At 41.8% G+C, this 18375-nt stretch overlaps 1 protein-coding gene across 9 annotated transcripts in view; it reads right to left on the bottom strand.

Moving 5' to 3' along the window:
* Positions 1 to 18375, bottom strand: part of LOC137434125 (chromodomain-helicase-DNA-binding protein 9) — a 353801-nt gene that overhangs the window by 54709 nt on the left and 280717 nt on the right. For all 9 annotated transcript variants that reach the window (XM_068126815.2, XM_078785749.1, XM_068126819.2 and 6 more), the window contains 4 exons: positions 18146 to 18345; positions 9720 to 9879; positions 9197 to 9286; positions 4581 to 4684 (listed from right to left, as the gene is read on the bottom strand). In XM_068126815.2, the coding sequence (XP_067982916.2) occupies positions 4581 to 4684; positions 9197 to 9286; positions 9720 to 9879; positions 18146 to 18345 (554 nt within the window). The remainder of the gene's footprint in view (positions 1 to 4580; positions 4685 to 9196; positions 9287 to 9719; positions 9880 to 18145; positions 18346 to 18375) is intronic.

Consider the following 18375-nt stretch of genomic DNA (forward strand, 5'->3'; position numbering starts at 1 on the left):
CCAAACTCCTTTGGAACTGATCAACCTCTACCTCCATGGGACTGTCCCAGGTCCCCAGCCGCTGTGTCACATCATGTACATCATCATTACCAATCATTTCTGGCCCCGACAGGCTTTCCCCAATAAATACCCGGTCCGGCTCCATTACTCGGACCCCCAATAATGTTACCCCCTCTTGCTCTGCACCACCGCCTTGCACCATTCCGAATTCATCCCCCCATTGAGGTGTTGTGGCATCCACCCGGCCCCGATACACCTCCAGGCCAGCAGGTGGGAAACATTCCCTATTACAATTTTCACATTCCCCATTCACCTCTTCACATGCCGTGATCAAATTTCCCCCATATCCTTGCAAACTTAATTTAATTGCCATTCCCGGTGCAATTCCCAATTTGGCTTCCCCCCATTGCGATTCAAATTCTACCACCCTTGGCTTCCCCTGTGTTTCCTTCCCCGGTTCACTCATTCGTTCGTTTATTCCCTCTACCTTTCCTTCTAAACTATCACTCATTCCCTTCATTCCTTCCCTAAATTTATTCCCCCGCGACTCCAATCGCTCACTCTGAGCATTCATTTTGTTTTCCAATCCCCCAATTTTTTCTTCCAACCGCTCACCCTGAGCCTCCATTTTATTGTTCATTCCATCCATTTTTTCACTCATTCCCCTCATTTCCCAAAATAATCGATCCCACATCTGGTCGGGTATAGGGTCGCTCCAATTGCTCCCGGCTCCCGGCAGGGGAGGGGGATAAAATTGGTGCTCGGGACGGGGGAGGTTCCAAGACTAACCTCCAATTCCCCTACCTCCGGCTCACCTTCTGAACTTACAGAAGCCTCGCTACGCACCTCCATTTCACCGACCTCCGACATCCGCTTTGAGGAAGGTCATTTCCCACGCACGTATTTATTTTACTTCCAAAAACAAAATTTAAATTTTCCGAAGACTCGATATCGCGCTTCGTATGCCCAATCGACTTTGCAAATTTCTCCGCCTCGACGATGAAAATTTCGGTTCCAAATGCTGGGCGGGATTTTTCACCCAGCCGGCGGCGTCGACTCGCTACCTCCGGACAAAAAAATTGTCCGCTAGGTTCGAATCCCTACTGCCTGACACCAATTGTCGTGCGGCCGCCTTTGATTAAAATCAGACGGTCACAGAAGCTGATTGCGAAGGCCTTAGCTCTCGAGGTGAAAACTCAATGGCGGACTCCAAAAACAAAAAGCTACACAAAAGTGCGCGGGAAGGAGGGGGGCGGCGCAAGAGCCCTGCAATCTTACCTGTTAAATAAACCACACTGAAACTGCGTTCAGATATATATAGAAAAATAATACAAGGGTTTATTTACAAGGCTGGTGGGACAGGAAAAGCACGCGCCAGTAATAAATGTCCGAATCGGGACGTCCCCACACAGACTTCAAATACGAGACGAGGGAGTGAAGTACGAAAAGAAACGTTCGTTATGTTTGGTGTATGTGGTGTGCGGTCTTATCTGTCCGTCGTCTTCTCCCCATGCGGCTCCAAGCTCCGGTGCGGAGAAACCCCCACCCGCTTGCTCGCTCGCTAGGCCCTGATGCCACTCGCTCTGCTGCACACCACGAGGTCCCACCCGCTCAGCACCAACGCTCGCTCCCTGCACCAACAGCACTGCGAAGGGCCGAGCACCGCTACACGCACCACGAAGAACGCGATCTCCAACACGTGCACGAACTCAGAACGAAGAACGCGATCTCCAACACGAGCACAAACTCAGAACGAAGAGCGAAGAAGAACGGGCAAAAAGGGAGAGAGGGCCAGAAGGGAAAGAGAGAGAGAGACGTGCAGCACAAGAGACCAGTGAAGAACCCAAGAGCTGCTAGCAAGGAGAGCTGCTCAAATGTCGTGCAGCTCAAGAGACCAGCGAAGAACCCAAGAGCTCGAGCTGCTAAAAATGTCCTGCAGCGCCCTTTTATCACCTTGTGTCCACTCTCCTCCCATGTTCCCTTTTGCTGGTGCCCTCTCATTGGCCGAGTGCCTCCCACCTGGTATTGCTCGCCCCCCCTCCCTGCCCAGTCAACAGTCCTCCCGGGCGTGGCTCCCAGCCCTGCCACGAGGCTGGCTGCTAGGCTCACTGGTGGTGTAGCTGGCTGCGGCTCATCCGGCGTTGCCCTGATCTGGCTTCCTGTCCGTCTTCCAAAGTCATTGTAAGGGAAGCTGGGATTTAATTAGTGTGCACTAAAGGGCCTATCTAAGTGTTTATCAGAGTGTGTTGCCATAAGGGACAAAGGAATGATTACCAGGTCTGACACACAAGAGGTGTTATCTTATTCCCTGCACTATTTAACACCTGAACATCCTGGTATGTTCACAGGTATACTCCTATCCCGACAAACCGCCGAAAAACACAGAAATTACAGAGTAGATTCCCTATCGCGACAGTCGAATTCCTACCTATACAGATCTACCTGACTCTAGATATTCCTTTACCCCACCGACATAACAATATTTTGTGAAAATATTCTCTACCAGAGCGCAACTTAATTTCCAATTCATAAAAAAAATATAATCGATTCGTAGCATTGGCTTCATATAATATTCCAAATCATATTGTGGTTTTTGGTGATGGGTAATCGCTATGAACAACAATCCACCTAAACCACAAGTGTAGCCTGTGTTATGCTCATGGGAAAAATGTATCTATCTATGCCTATGGCATTTGGAGCCACTGATAATAGCCATGGTTCGCACAGCCATGGAAGACCAAATTTCAAGGAGTTTTAATACACATTTTATCTGCAGGTGCCATTACAATAAACAACAAGAATAATGAGGAAACTTTGTTTGTTTTCTGTTATTTCATTGAATAATTCAATAACTAGCATGTTGCATGGGATTCAAAACGGGGAAGGGATGCAATGCAAATGGTGGCAAAAATGCAAATGGCGTCTACTGTAATTGCGCCGGCGATCTGGGAGCAACATTTCGCATTTATTGCCACAATTGATGCAATTTAAATGCTCTAATGGTGGTGAGGTGTTCCATTTAAAAGTTTATTCGATACATGTAGCTTTTTTATGATTAGGGTCTGCAATAAAAAAAATTGGACTGGTGTCAAAAAAACAAACAAAAAAAAAACAACCACCTTTAGAGGCCATTTTTCCCCGCAAGGCGGGGGTTGGCCTTTTTCGGGCACCGTGGTTGTTGTTGTTTTTTTGGTCCCCTTTTTGAAGCAATGTTTTACGGCCGGATGCCCTTCCTGCCGCCAACCCTGTTTGTCGCCTTTTTCAACAAACACGGAATTACCAGTGAACTGGTACTCAATTTGCCGACCTCGGAAGGATGACAGGCTGAGTCAAAACCCCCCTGGCGTTAATTCAGCGATCGACCGGGATTCGAACCCAGGATCCTAGGATCCTAAGCCGGTACCCTGACCGCTAAGCCAACACCAGGCTATTGTCAAATTAATTGAAGGATATTTGCTTAATTGGGTGATTCTGTAGCAAGAACAAATTATTCCGTAGGAACACATTTGGTGAAGTAAACCACCATTGCAGACTGTGTGAGAGAAACTATTTCGGCACGTCTTTGGTAAATCCCTGGGGGAGGTTAAAATTGGTAACATTCTCTTAAAGAGACCGACGGAATTAACAATTCCATCCGAGGGCACGGCAGATTATTTCTACACACTCAATTTTCTCGATTTTCCAGGCGTTTCAAGGACTTGGACAAGTTTTCCATATGTTTTCTCATTTTTCAAGGGCTGTGCATGATAAATGATCGTCAGATATAGTGTCATGCTCACAGGCATTTTCTGTTGTACAGTGGTGCCAAATGGCTGACACTGTATGCATGAAAACAACCCACACCATATAAATAGAGCAATGCTTCTTTTTATACTTCTCTGTATGCATGTGGGTGTAAATTTCGGCACCAACTTCTTTGTGGTGGAAACAATGTCCATTTTTACGATTATAAAGGAATTGCTCTTTTGTCCAATTATCACTATACATTCATTTGACATTAATAATTGTGTCGTAAGCAAACATCAACTGTACAGAAACGCTTTCAAATCATGCATGCCATAGGAACGATTAAGCATGTCAAAGCTGGCTAAACAGTCTTCATGAGACGTTATCCTCTAATTACCTCCGACACCAAAAGTTATGTTTTAACCCTGATTGTTTGTCTGGCTGTGAGTAGTATATCACAAAAAGTTATGGACAGATTCGGACGAAACTTTGTGGGCAGGTAGGGTGTGTAATAAGGACAAATTGATAAAATTTTGGTGAAGATCCAGATCCAATAATTTTAAAAGTGATTCTTCACCATTGAGAGGATAGGAGCAAACACAATATATAGCATGATATCTCAAAACATTATGGACAAATTGTGACGAAACTTGGTAGATGAGTTGGGTAGGTGATATGAACAAGCCGATTAGATTTTGGTCCAGGACCGGGTGCAGATCCAGCCTATCAGTGGGATACGAAACAAACTGTTCAGGTTGGCGGAGATATGTGCTCTACCGAGCGCCGTTCTAGTTTTAAATCATTGCATCGGCCAACGCATAACATCTCTCGACAGGCACTCCACAGTTCCTCACCGTGCTTGAAGACGCCAATAAGCAAGGACTTATCTGCATCTTGATCCCACCACTCTGTTGGCCTTTCCGCCTGGTCTGTCTCTGGAATCCAAACGTCAATTTCACTGCAAAACACGCAGTTTGAACAACGACGTGTCAGTAATGACTGCTCATCTCTCACACCCAAAATTACAAAACAAACCATATCAAAAGTACTCTTTATTTTTTAACCTCCCGTTTGATTTTAACCAAACTTGGTACACTAGTAGGTGTCACTAACAAATTAAACCAAATAATGTTTAGCTTAGTAGACCACTTGGTTTCAAAGGCATGGGCCAACTTTTGACCTACTTTGCAGTGCAAGCTTGAGGAGCAGGATTTTTTTTTTTTTTTTTGTATACTGAATCGAGGCTCGTGAAAGAGCTAACATTTACTTCACAAACAAATCAACCAGACAAACAAAATAACCAAAAAGAGGGAGCGGAAGTCAAGATGGGGAGAGAAGGGGAAGCACACAAACACAACATCCAAGAGCAGGGAGATGTGTGGAAGGGAGAGGGCCCGGGGGGAGGAGGCATGGGAAGGGGGCGGGGGGGGGGGGGGAGGGGAGGGAGAAGTATAAAACACAAGGACACCAAGGACTTCCTGGACAGAAGTTGGTATTTCAAAAAAGTGGAATTGGGGTGAAATTAGCGGGGGTAGAAAAGGTCAAGGTTTTGGATGGGGGAAGATAAGAGATGGTGGTGAACAGCTGTTTTAAAGACCTGGAGGGTGGAGTGGGATTGAAGAGAGTGAGGGAGTTTGTTCCAGAGGTGGGAGAAAAGAGGAATGAAGGAGTGAAGGTGAGCAGAAAGTCTTGATTTTGGCAGTTTAACCATAAGAGGGCTGCAGGCAGATCTTATGCGACCTGTAGGAATATTTGGGGGACAGAGCCCAGAGAGCGCTGGGGGGGCAAGACCAGAGAGGAGTCGGTAGAAGACGGAAAGACCACCAACCTGCCTGCGGTGAGTGAGTGAAAGGCCCTTGGAGTTAGCTTCATCGCGGGAGATTCCAATGATTCTGAACGCTTTGGTTTCAACAGCGTGAAGACGAGCTAGGTGTGAGGCAGGAGCGAGGGGAGAGCAGTATTCCATTGAGCTGCGGATGAAAGCCTTGTATGTGGTGAGGAGCTCAGGTGTGCCAAGGAAGGACTTCGCACGACGGAGGATGCCCAGTCGGCGACTGGCTTTGGAGGCCAGATTTGAAATGTGGTTTTCCCAGGAAAGATCATGGCAGATAGTGAGACCCAAAATCTTGAGTGACAGAACTTATTGGAGAGGATTATTCAGAAAGTGGATGGGAGGGTTGTCCAGTCGGTCTTTTCGGAGAGACATCGTAAGAGTGTGAGATTTGTCAGGATTGAAAGACATGTTCCACTTGTTTGCCCAGTCTGTGATTTTGTCAAGGTCTGCAGAGAGTGAGGAGGCTGCAGACTGCCGATCTGAGGGATGAAGAATGGAGCGACAGAGAGTAGAGTCGTCAGCAAAGAGATAGAGAGGATTTTCAAGAGAGTCAGAGAGATCATTGATGAAGACCAGAAAAAGCACAGGGCCCAGAACACTGCCTTGGGGAACTCCAGCCTGAACAGGAAGAGGAGATGAGAGAAACCCATTCAGGGCCACACGTTGACTACGACTAGAGAGGAAGTCCGCCAGCCATGCGTGGAGATTTCCATGGATACCAAAAGAGGAGAGTTTGGTGAGCAGAGCGGGGTGCCAGACCGTATCGAAGGCACGTGATATGTCAAGGGAGACTGCTCTAATTTCCTGTTTGGCATTGAGGACCTCAATCCATTGTTGAGAAAGCAGAAGCAGCATGTCCAGAGTGGAGTGTCCAGGTCTGAAACCAAATTGATGATCAGAGATCAAGCCATTGGAGAAGGGGAAAGATTTAATATCTGAAGCAATGATGGATTCCATGACTGCTGATAATTGGGAGAAGGCTGATTGGTCTGTAGTTGCTGGGATCTGTTTTTGCACCTTTTTTGTGCAAAGCGGTGATGTTGGCAGATTTACAAGCAGATGGAAGATGACCTTGAGCAAAAGAGAGGGTGAAGAGAACAGAGAGAGGGAGTGAAAGAGCGGAAGAACATGATTTTAGGACCCGTGGGCTGATGCCGTCAGGTCCAGTTGCAGAATCAGAGTCGAGGGTTGACAGAAACTTTTCCACCTTGTCAGGAGGAAAGGACACAGAGTCCAGGAGCAGCTGGGTACGACTGGGTACGGTGGGTACAGAGAGGGATGGGTTTGGGACACAAGATTTAGAGGCAAACACAGAGTTGAGGCATTCAGCTTTTTCACGTGCGGAGTCAGCCGTGTGGCCATTTGAGGTGAGGGAGGGGATGGAGGGGGAACAAACACCAGAAACAGATTTGACCAGACGCCACCAGGATTTGGAAGAGGGAGACAGATAAGAGAGTTCGGTCTTGAGAACGGAGAGATATTGTTTCCTGGCTCTCCTGAGGGTGGACACACACTTGTTTCAGGCTTTGTGAAAGGAAATGAGATTTCCTTCCGTTGGATTTGCTTTCCAGGAGACGAAAGCAAGTTGTTTCTGGGCAATAGCCTCACCACAAGATTCCGTGTACCATGGACGGGAGGAAGGGTATGACAACTGAAGACGAGATGGGATAAATCTGTGCATGAGAGAGAGCAATTTACTTTGGAAGAATTCCCAGGATGAGTTGATGTCAGAGGCAGTAGAGATGGGAGACCACTCCAGATGATTGATGGCTGCTTGAAGACCGTGCCAGTTGGCCTGAGTGAAATGCCAGACTCGTCGACGCTGAGGAGGCTCTCTGAGAATGGTCAGAGAGATGTCCACTTTAACAAGCACATGATCAGAAGAGCCGATTGGAGCAGAAGAAGAGCAGCAGACATTTTCAGGGAAGTTAGTCATAATCATAACCAAGTCCAGAAGAGAAGATGCTCCGTTGACTGAGATCCGGGTTGGGAAATTGACAGATTGTGTCAGTCCCAGTGAGTCACAGAAGTCCTTTGCTTCACTAAATGGAGTGCTTCACTAAAAATTGCTTCACTAAAAGGATGATTCACTAAATGGAGCACAACTTTTTCATCTTACAGTTTGGAGTGTGTCGATCTATATAGCTACCATTTTAAAAGCTCTTTTGAGGACTTTGACAATGAACCCATACTTGACATGCTAAATCAAAAATAGAAAGCGTTTTTCTGAGACTTCAAATGAAATTTGACCTGAGCTGTGACCCAGGAATAGCCTCAAACCCAAGTCATTTGTGCACTCACAGAGAATATCTTCAACAAACGGTCTACGATTATTACTTTCATGGCCCCAATGAATCGCAATTTCTTATGGGGTTGATCAAACGAGATCTCTCTGTTTGTCTCTGTCTGTCTCTGTCTCTCTCAACCCTCCATCGAGAGCATCTTCTCTCTGCACCCTCACCCACTTCCTGCAACATCACTTCCTTCCACATAAATTTTCATTTCCACATTGTCCTCCTGCTGACATAATCCATATCAAATATCTGCCAGAAGACATACCCCTCCAGGTTCATTGAAGGAAATGCAATAAAATGCGATGACTTGGAACATTTCTGTGAAGTTTAAAGGTCATTGGGGTCTTCGACAAATACAAGTGAGACCATATGGGCAAAATAAAACAATCCCAGCAAGAACCACCACTTCTCCTGGAATGCTCTCAGAGGGAGGCAGATGGTTTATTGAAGATTGCGGCACATGATGAGAATTGGGTCTGTCATTTTAGCCAGAGTGAGCCAACAAGGCGTGCAGCCATTATTGGTCCCACTGGGGTTTAGAAGAAGAAGAAGAAGAAGAGGAGGAATAATAATAATAATAATAATAATAATAATAATAATAATAATTTCAAGGTTCAGCCATCAGCCAAAATACTTTTGCCAGTCGGGTTTTGGGAGCTTCATCATTTAATTCATGTGGAATTTCTGGTGCATCGTGAGAAAAGTGGGAAAAGCATCAATGCAGAGAATGACAAAGACTTATTTCCCAATCAGGTGAGAAAGCAACACACAGGTGATAGCCATGTACGCTGTCTCCGGACATGCCTTCACTGCACGGTAATGTTCGCCTTCAAACAGTAATTGTGATCAACACTACTCTGGTAGAGATGGGTCTGGAAGTTTGAAATCACCCTCCACACAATCCAGACGTGCCACGTTGCGATTTCCATCTCTTCAGACCGTGTAAAGAGCATATGGTTGGCATTACGCTTATGAACAATGACGAAGTCTGAACACATTACTGAAATAGCTGCATACCTATTGTTAAGATGTCTACACAGGTGGCATCAGAGGTACTGCCACATCAATGGGACAGGTGTGCATGTGTACCAGGTGAATTTTTATTTCACCTTTTTCCCCTCAACGAACACCTTCCTGTACTTTTTGATTTTCTCAAACAAAAAAATCCATGTCAACCTTGTACCACCCTTATTTTAACACAGACATGAATACCTTCTTCAACATTTCACCAAGGGTTGAGAGTGAATCATAAAGACACTCAAAGTAGAGAAATTCAGTTGCAGGTAATTCTAAAAAGCAAAATTAGAAGAAAATAAAAGTCAATCCTTTCTTTGTGAGGTACCTGCTGTCACTGCCTCCGAGCACCATATCAGCCTGGTCCCCAATCACCTCTTGTTTTAGGTAGTACAGCATTCGTACACGAAGCAACACCCTGGGTACAAGACAGTCACATGTTACTTTTGATGCACACGTGGTCAATTTCCTGGGTTAAAAAGGTGCATTCTTCACCTGGCCGACAGTATTAAAAACCAGAAGTTTTCCTCTTCTCACTCACTAACCTCACTAACTCTCACTCTCTAACTCTCACTAACTAACTAACTAACTCACTCACTCTAACTAACTAACTCACTCTCACTAACTAACTCTCACTCTCACTAACTCTCACTCTCACTAACTAACTCTCTAACACTAACTCTCACTAACCAAATGACTTTTTCACCATGCCATTCACCTTTCCCTGTTTCTATCTGCTTTGTGCTATTATTCACTTAAAACTTGTGCGTGTGGTGTGGAAAAGCTGTTTGAAATGAGCTCCAAATAAAATGCTCGTGCAGACAGGAGGGATATGCGAGGCATTTTCTTACTTGTTACATTGGTGCTTGAGGTGCTTCTTGTAGCCGTCGTCGTGGAGAAGCACTTCCGGATTGCACTTTGCTAACCAATCGGCTTTCTGAGGATCCGGCATGGTGCTTGGCACCTTCACCTTCTTGCCTTTGCGACCCCGTGGTACGGGAGCAGACAACCCTATGGACACAAAACTACTCGTGTGTTTCGGGACATTAACACACGCCCGGTGCAAAGCCTTCAAAATGTGCGCATTCTCCATGAACACTTTGTGGATCATTTATTTTAAAAGGAAAATAATGCATTCTCGTTTATTTATGGAAATTCTTTGTTACATTACCCGTGTACTTTATGTGCTCCCGAGCAGTCTCCAAGCACAAACAATGCCATAAAAAGACTCACTTGAAGGCCATGATGAAACAGTGTCCTCCCACCTTGACGCAGACAGCCAAAGATAGACAGCCTGATCTAACATGGGAGTGTAATATTTGCTGCTAGAGTCGCACAGAGCCGTTACGGGATGAAACGGTCCGTCAGAGGGCAGCAGTAACAACATGGTCCCACAAAATCAAATGCCTCAAGGTTTACCGATGGACTGATTGACGTGTCGGTCTAATACGCAACGGGGTGGTGAAAGACTGAACTTAGCATAATAACAACAATGATGAAAGTTTATGGCAAAACAACAACAATGATGAAAATTTATGGCAAAACAACAACAATGATGAAAGTTTATGGCTATGAACAACTTTTAAATCAACTGGAATTACAATGGGGAGCAATTTTTCACATGCTCAGGGTTGTTTGTTCGCCATGACATGCAGCAAAAATAAATTTAAACAAAATTAACTGAGAAATAACCGAATTTCAAAACCTGTTCCATAAGGCTCAGCAAAATTAAAGCAACAACACATAGCTCTCAACTATTACACGGAAACAAACTGTAAAAACGACACAAATTAAAGGGATATTCGGGGAATTATTAAAATTTCATCTGAACATCTATTTAGTATAGGAACATCTGGAATCCTGTTGGAATTTAATGATTAAAGCAAACCACCTATCTAATTATCTTTATTAAGTCACCAAACAACAACAACAAAAAAACAAACTTGGTGGACATCTCAAAAACGTGTCGAAAAAAACACCATTTTATGACGTCATAAAAATGGCTGCCATGGACGGGATGCTTTAAATCAGATTTCCAGTCAATTCTGAAACGACTTGACCAAATTTAATGATGTTGACACCACAATGTTCAGGATGATGCTGCAGAACTGTTGATACTATTTTCAGACAATATTCTACCAAATAATAATGGGATGGTAATCCACAAGTCAATTGATGACACAGATGCAACTACAAACAAAAAAGAGCAATCAGAGATTGCAGATCCTCGTCAGAACGTGTTTGTGTGGTGTATTTGTGTGGTGTTTATTAGCTGCTGTGTTTGTGTGGTTTATTGATGATGTAGATTTATGTTCAAAACAATATGGCTGCCAAAACACGTGACCAATGACGTAATAAATTTAATTCTCCCATATCATTTTTATGTAGATGAAGCTCAAGAAATTTCAAAATGATCAGATCAAGCGTTCTACTTGTCAAATTATGATGTCATAATGAAGGCGTGTCCTCATGAATATCCTCATGGGGAGTACTTGACAATGAGATATGTTTCAATTTTTTTCCCCATTGAGCAGTTTCGGAGATATAGAGGTGCAAAGTTTTTCAGGTTTTCCAAGAGAGCACCCGTACCACGTGACATATGACGTCATAATTATCATCTTTAAAAATGTACAGGAGGAAGCGCTCCTATGGTGAAAATTTATTGGCAATCGGACCAACGGTTGCAGAGAAAGGCATACTCATTCTGTGCAGACAAACACAGACAGACAAACAAACGGATCCGAACCTCTCCTCTGGCGAGGGTAAAAATGTAGCAGATGAAGTAGATGCAGACATTGAGTCTTTGTGCTTCTAAAAAAGTGCTCTGCTGGATGGACAGATACTGAACATGGGAACTTTGCATGAGGCTTTCATAAACATTCGATCAGCTAATAATGTGACATACCCTGACTGTAGACGCAAAGACCTGAAATTATTAATTGAAACTAGGATCCCTGAAGTGGAGTTACACAAACCAAAACAAGTGATCAAAGCTGATCATGTGAGCATTAAACAAACAAGAGATGCTGCAATTCAGACAGCAGTAGATAATGAAACAGACACAGATAGTGAGGTGAACTTGTGAGATGATGGAGCAGTAGTGCTCAGAAAGCCTGGTGTTGGCTTAGCGGTTAGGGTGCCAGCTTGGGATCCGAGGATCCTGGGTTTGAATCCCGGTCGATCGCTGAATTAACGCCAGGGGGGTTGACTCAGCTTGTCATCCTTCCGAGTTCAGCAAATTGAGTACCAGTTCACTGGTAATTGTGTCTTGTGCCGCAAGAGGCGACTAACAGGGTTGGCGGCAGGAAGAGCATCCGGCCATAAAACATTGCTTCAAAAAAGGGGACCAAGGTGCCCGAAAAAGGCCAACCCCTGCTCTGCGGGGAAAAATGGCCTCTAAAGGTGGTTCAGTTTTTGTTTTGTTTTTATTCAGTAGTGCTCAGAAAAGGTATTGGTAAATGCAAAAAGTGGAAGTTTACTGGTTCTTTTGCTGATACCAATGAGTCATGTTGCCAAATGAGTTGCACAGTTTCTTCACATGGGAACTTCAAGGTTCAGCCACCACACTCTCTATATAAGCAAATCTGCAGAAGTGAAGAAGCATGCTGCAAGCTTGGCTCAAAGTACAAAGACTATGTTACATGACTAATAGAGAGGTAAAAGCAATTCGACAAAATATATCGCAGCGAAAAAGTTATCAATCTTCTGCATAGACTTGGGCTGTCTGGGGATTACAGATTATTATGATTGAATGTATTCTCCTCCAAGCTTTGCCAATGGAAGGCATATCTTTTTTGGTATAGACAACGTGGACTTTGCAGAGGATAAACCTAATGGGAAAAGGACACTCCATGCCACAGCTATGGCAATTTATCAACGGCATCAGTCTGGTGAGATGAAAGATCATGTACATTTGTCAGGTCAACCTTCAGAACACTATCAAGAACATACCAAACACAATCATGACACTGCTTGAATGCAATTTGCCCAAACACATTGGGGCAAAGACAGTTTTTTCGAAAGCCTCTCACTAATGTGCAACTACCCGAATATGGCTGACTCCATGGGTGGACATTTTTATTGTACACCTCTCCTTTCCTATGCCATCTCCAGGCATTGCAAAACGTTATTGCTGGGCACCGAAGGGGGCTCGGCAGTGACGCACGCTGAAAGGAAGTACTCAGTTTTCACTCTGGTTGTTTGTTTGTTTTCTTTCTTGTTGTACACTGCACCTTTCCTATGCCATCTCCAGGCATTGCAAATCGTCATTGCGGGCACCAAAGGGGGCTCGGCAGTGACGCACGCTGAAAGGGAGTACTCGGTTTTCACTCTGGTTGTTTGTTTGTTTTCTTGCTTTCTTTCTTTCTTTCTTGTTTGTTTGTCCGGACGATATCTCAGCCATCCTTTGAGCGAGGAAGCTGACATTTCGACACAGTAGTGAGCAAGTCCTTTGTCAAAAACAGTATTTTTTGTTTTTTGATTAATCATTTAATTGAGGAGTTATTTAATTATTAGCGATTAATTAAGTACTTATTTAATTAATGAAATTTCTTTTCTCTTCTGACCATTAACGCAGGCACCTTTTGAGTTAGGAAGCTGATATTTGGACATGCCAATGATCAGGTGATTTGGCTGCAAAGGCTATTTTTGATTTATTAATTAATCAATTAATCAATTAATCGATTATTTAATTATTCGATTAATGACAATTTTTTTTTTTTTTTAAAGTTACAGATTCTGATGAAATGGTGGTGGTTTATGTGTTCTCTGACCGAATTGATTAATAATTTAATTTTTTTATGATTATTATTTATTTATTTTCATTATTAATCATTTTTTTTATTTTCTTTCTCATTTGGCCAATATCTCAGGCACCTTTTGAGCTCGGAAGCTAATATTTGGACATGAGTGACCAAGTGATGTGGCTATCAAGGATATTTTTGATTTATTGATTAATCAATTAATCGATTAATTCTTTAATTATTCGATTAATTACTAAAAAAAATAAAAATAATAATCAGTTGCAGATTCTGATGAAATGGTGGTGGTTTATGTGTTTTGTGACCGAATTGATTAATAATTTAATTTTTTCATGATTATTATTTATTTATTTTCATTATTAATCATTTATTTATTTTCTTTCTCATTTAGCCAATATCTCAGGCACCTTTTGAGCTCGGAAGCTAATATTTGGACAAGAGTGACCAAGTGATGTGGCTATCAAGGATATTTTTGATTTATTGATTAATCAATTAATCGATTAATTATTTAATTATTCAATTAATTACTAAAAAAAAAAAAAAAATCAGTTACAGATTCTGATGAAATGGTGGTGGTTTATGTGTTCTGTGACCAAATTGATTAATAATTTAATTTTTTAATGATAATTACTTTTTTTTTTTCATTATTAATCATTTATTTATTTCCTTTCTCATTTGGCCAATATCTCAGACACCTTTTGAGCTGGGAAGCTAATATTTGGACATGACAGTGACCAAGTGATGTGGCTATCAAAGATATTTTCGATTTATTGATTAATCATTTAATCAATTAATTATTTATTGATTAATCGATTAATTATTTATTGATTAATCAATTAATTATTTAATTTATATTAATGACATATTTAATTAAATTTCTAAAAGATACATCTTCGGATGAAGCACTCGTGGTTTAGTTATGCTATTAGCCAATTGATTAAGAAAATATTTTGTGATAATCTTTTATTGATTTTAATTATACAATGAATCAATCAATTAGTGTACACCTCTCACTCCCAATGCAGCCTCAATGAGCTGCACTGCGGTATTGCCGGGCGCCGGAGGCGCCCCGGCAATGCCGCGCTGTAGGATATTTAATTATTTGGCATGGGGGCGGTGTACTTTGAATGTATCTGTACTTGTTTTCTTTCTTGTTTTTGTACACTGCACCTTTCCTATGCCATCTCCAGGCATTGCAAATCGTCATTGCTGGGCACCGAAGGGGGCTCGGCAGTGACGCATGCTGAAAGGGAGTACTCAGTTTTCACTCTGTTTGTTTGTTTTCTTGTTGTGCACCGCTCCTTTCCTATGCCATCTCCAGGCATTGCAAATCGTCATTGCTGGGCACCGACGGGGACTCGGCAGTGACGCACGCTGAAAGGGAGTACTCAATTTTTACTCTGGTTGTTTGTTTGTTTGTTTTCTTGTTTGTTTTCTTTCTTGTTTGTTTGTCCGGACGATATCTCAGCCATCCTTTGAGCTAGGAAGCTGAAATTTCGGCACAGTAGTGAGCAAGTCCTTTGTCAAAAACAGTATTTTTTGTTTTTTGAATAATCGATTAATTGAGGAGTTATTTAATAATTATTAGCGATTAATTAAGTACTTATTTAATTAATCAAATTTACTTTCTCTTCTGACCATTAACTCAGGCACCTTTTGAGTTCGAAAGCTGATATTTTGACATGCCAATGACCAGGTGATTTGGCTGCAAAGGCTATTTTTGATTTATTAATTAATCAATTAATCGATTAATTATTTAATTATTCGATTAATGAGAATTTTATTTTTTTTAGTTTCAGATTCTGATGAAATGGTGGTGGTTTATGTGTTCTATGACCGAATTGATTAATAATTTAATTTTTTAATGATTATTATTTATTTATTTTCATTATTAATTATTTATTTAATTTCTTTCTCATTTGGCCAATAGCTCAGGCATCTTTTGAGCTCGGAAGCTAATATTTGGACATGAGTGACCAAGTGACGTGGCTATCAAGGATATTTTTGATTTATTGATCAATCAATTAATCAATTAATCGATTAATTATTTAATTATTCGATTAATTACTAAAAAAAAAAAAAAAAAATCAGTTACAGATTCTGATGAAATGGTGGTGGTTTATGTGTTCTGTGACTGAATTGATTAATAATTTAATTTTTTAATGATTATTATTTATTTTTTTTCATTATTAATCATTGATTTATTATCTTTCTCATTTGGCCAATATCTCAGGCACCTTTTGAGCTGGGAAGCTAATATTTGGACATGACAGTGACCAAGTGATGTGGCTATCAAGGATATTTTTGATTTGATTAATCATTTAATCGATTAATTATTTATTGATTAATTGATTAATTATTTATTGATTAATCAATTAATTTTTTTATTTTTTATTAATGTGTTATTTAATTAAATTTCTAAAAGTTACATCTTCGGATGAAGCACTAGTGGTTTTGTTATGCTATTAGCCAATTAAGAAAATATTTTGTGATAATCTGTTATTGATATTAAATTATACAATTAATCAATCAATTATTGTACACCTCTCCCTCCCAATGCAGTCTCTATGAGCTGCACTGTGGTATTGCCGGGTGCAGGAGGCACCCTGGCAATGCCGCGCTGTAGGATATTTAATTATTTGGCATGGGGCGGTGTACTTTGAATGTATGTATCTGTACTTGTTTTTTAATTTTTTTGTCTCGGGTGTTGCAAAATAAATGATACTTTTTCCCCTCAAATTGTATTGACCACATGTCCACGATTTTTGAATTAAAATTCCGCGTGCGTCATCATGACGCGTCGCGCACGTTGCCTGCGTGTTGTCTCCGTCAGATTTGCGACTAATGTTCGTGTCTTTGCTGAAATCTTTTAAAAGTCGACTTCAAATGGTTTCTGAAGCTAATGGTGGACATATTGACGCGTATTAAACGTAAGTTTTTAATTTTTGAATGAAATAAAGCCTTTGGTTGGATTTTCATCCCATTGATACTTCATTTCATCTTTGTGGAAAAAAGTATCATTTATTTTGCAACACCCCTTATACAAGATCGAGGCTCGTGAAAGAGCTAAAATTGTTTTTATCTCAATTGGTGTCTCAATTTTTATCTCAATTCACAAATTCATTGGTGATATCTCAGATAGAAGGAAGTCAGGATACAAACAGAGGTGACCCTATGGTATCACTTTTGGTGGAAATTGAATGCAGCAATGACCATGATGAAACAGCAACTTCACCTGAAGGAATGAGCAAGGATCCAGATAATAGAGTACATATTCCAACCTGGGCAGCATACAAGTCAATTACCAGCAAAGAAATACCATTTCAAATATTGACCCCACCACTCATTTCCCACCATTCATTTATTGCTACTGCTCATGAGTAACACACCTTGCTAACTGTACTCAAACAAGCCCTATAATTTTCAACAAGCCCAACCCAACATCATTAAATTTGATTAAGTAGTTTCAAAATTATGATGGGATATCGTCTGTCCAGGCCATAACCTTTTTAACCATTTGAGTGTTTGTCATCAAATTTCCAACAAACCCTTATTATGAGAATATGTACGGATTTCCATACAGATATAGAAGAGTTTCCCTCATGCACAGGAGCTGTTGCTGTTCTCATTCTCTCCCTCCCATCACAAGTAGGTTGGTGGGGCCTGGTTTTTACCACTTTAGGTTCTGGGTCACATTCCCTTTGCTCTTTCATACTTCAATCTCTCCCAAGTCACTCCAGGTTGCTCGTGGTCTTCCAGGAACACCTTGTGAAACTCGTAAAATTTAGGCTTACTGCTCTGTTCTTCTCTCCTTCTGCTTGTGTGCGGAACCTACTCCCTCAATCTGCTCAATTGAAACTTTCCCTCCAGGGCTTCAAGTTGTCAGTTTCCAATCCCATCCGATAGTTCTCCATTCCTACCTGTGATATTTCTTATCCACGTCAACCCTGACCTACCTCTCCACATCCACTAGCAAGTTGACATTTCCTAACATCTTCTCTCCTAATTCTGTTCATGTATCCCCCCCTTGGTCCTTGCATCGACATGCCCACTCCTCTTTGCCCCACGGTCAGTGTGATGTCCTCTATCCTGTCACCTCACTCTTCAAGTAGACGACCTTGCACCCAAAAAAATTTAAAATAAAAATTGACAATTTGTTGAGCACTTCAGGAATACGAATGCATGCTGTGTTAAAAGATGGGATGCGATGGCAGCAAGATTATTGCGATGTGATGGCAGCGATGCGATGGCAGCAAGATCAGCAAGCAATAAGATTATTATCAACACCCATCCCTACATAAGCAGGACCAATAGGAACACTTATAGGGGAAGGATCATTTTTTTTACAGCTTCAGCAGATCATACACACGCTTTACTACAAACAAAACCTCTTCACTCACAACAGCAACTTCGTACCAACATATCTATTTTATTTTTATATTTGCAACAGAAACCTTTTCCAAGTGTACCTAATCGGATTGGAGAGTAATATTCCAGCAATAGTAGTGCTAACTTACCAGAGTGATTTTGCAAGGTGCGTGTGCGGCCATCCACCGTGGGTGTTATCAGGTCCCAGATGAAGCCCTTTATCTTCTCATCCCCACGATAGTGCTGCAAGCAGTAGACAAGCAGTGTACGGCAAATGGCCTCCACATCACGCTCTGCTAAGCGCCGCTTAAACCTTCCATGCAGGAGGATGTCTTTCCAACGGCCCCAGCTGGAGGAGGAGAAGCAATACAAGGTAAAG

Source organism: Myxine glutinosa, chromosome 10, assembly GCF_964187855.1.
Source record: "Myxine glutinosa chromosome 10, kmMyxGlut1.1, whole genome shotgun sequence".
Lineage (NCBI taxonomy): Eukaryota > Metazoa > Chordata > Myxini > Myxiniformes > Myxinidae > Myxine > Myxine glutinosa.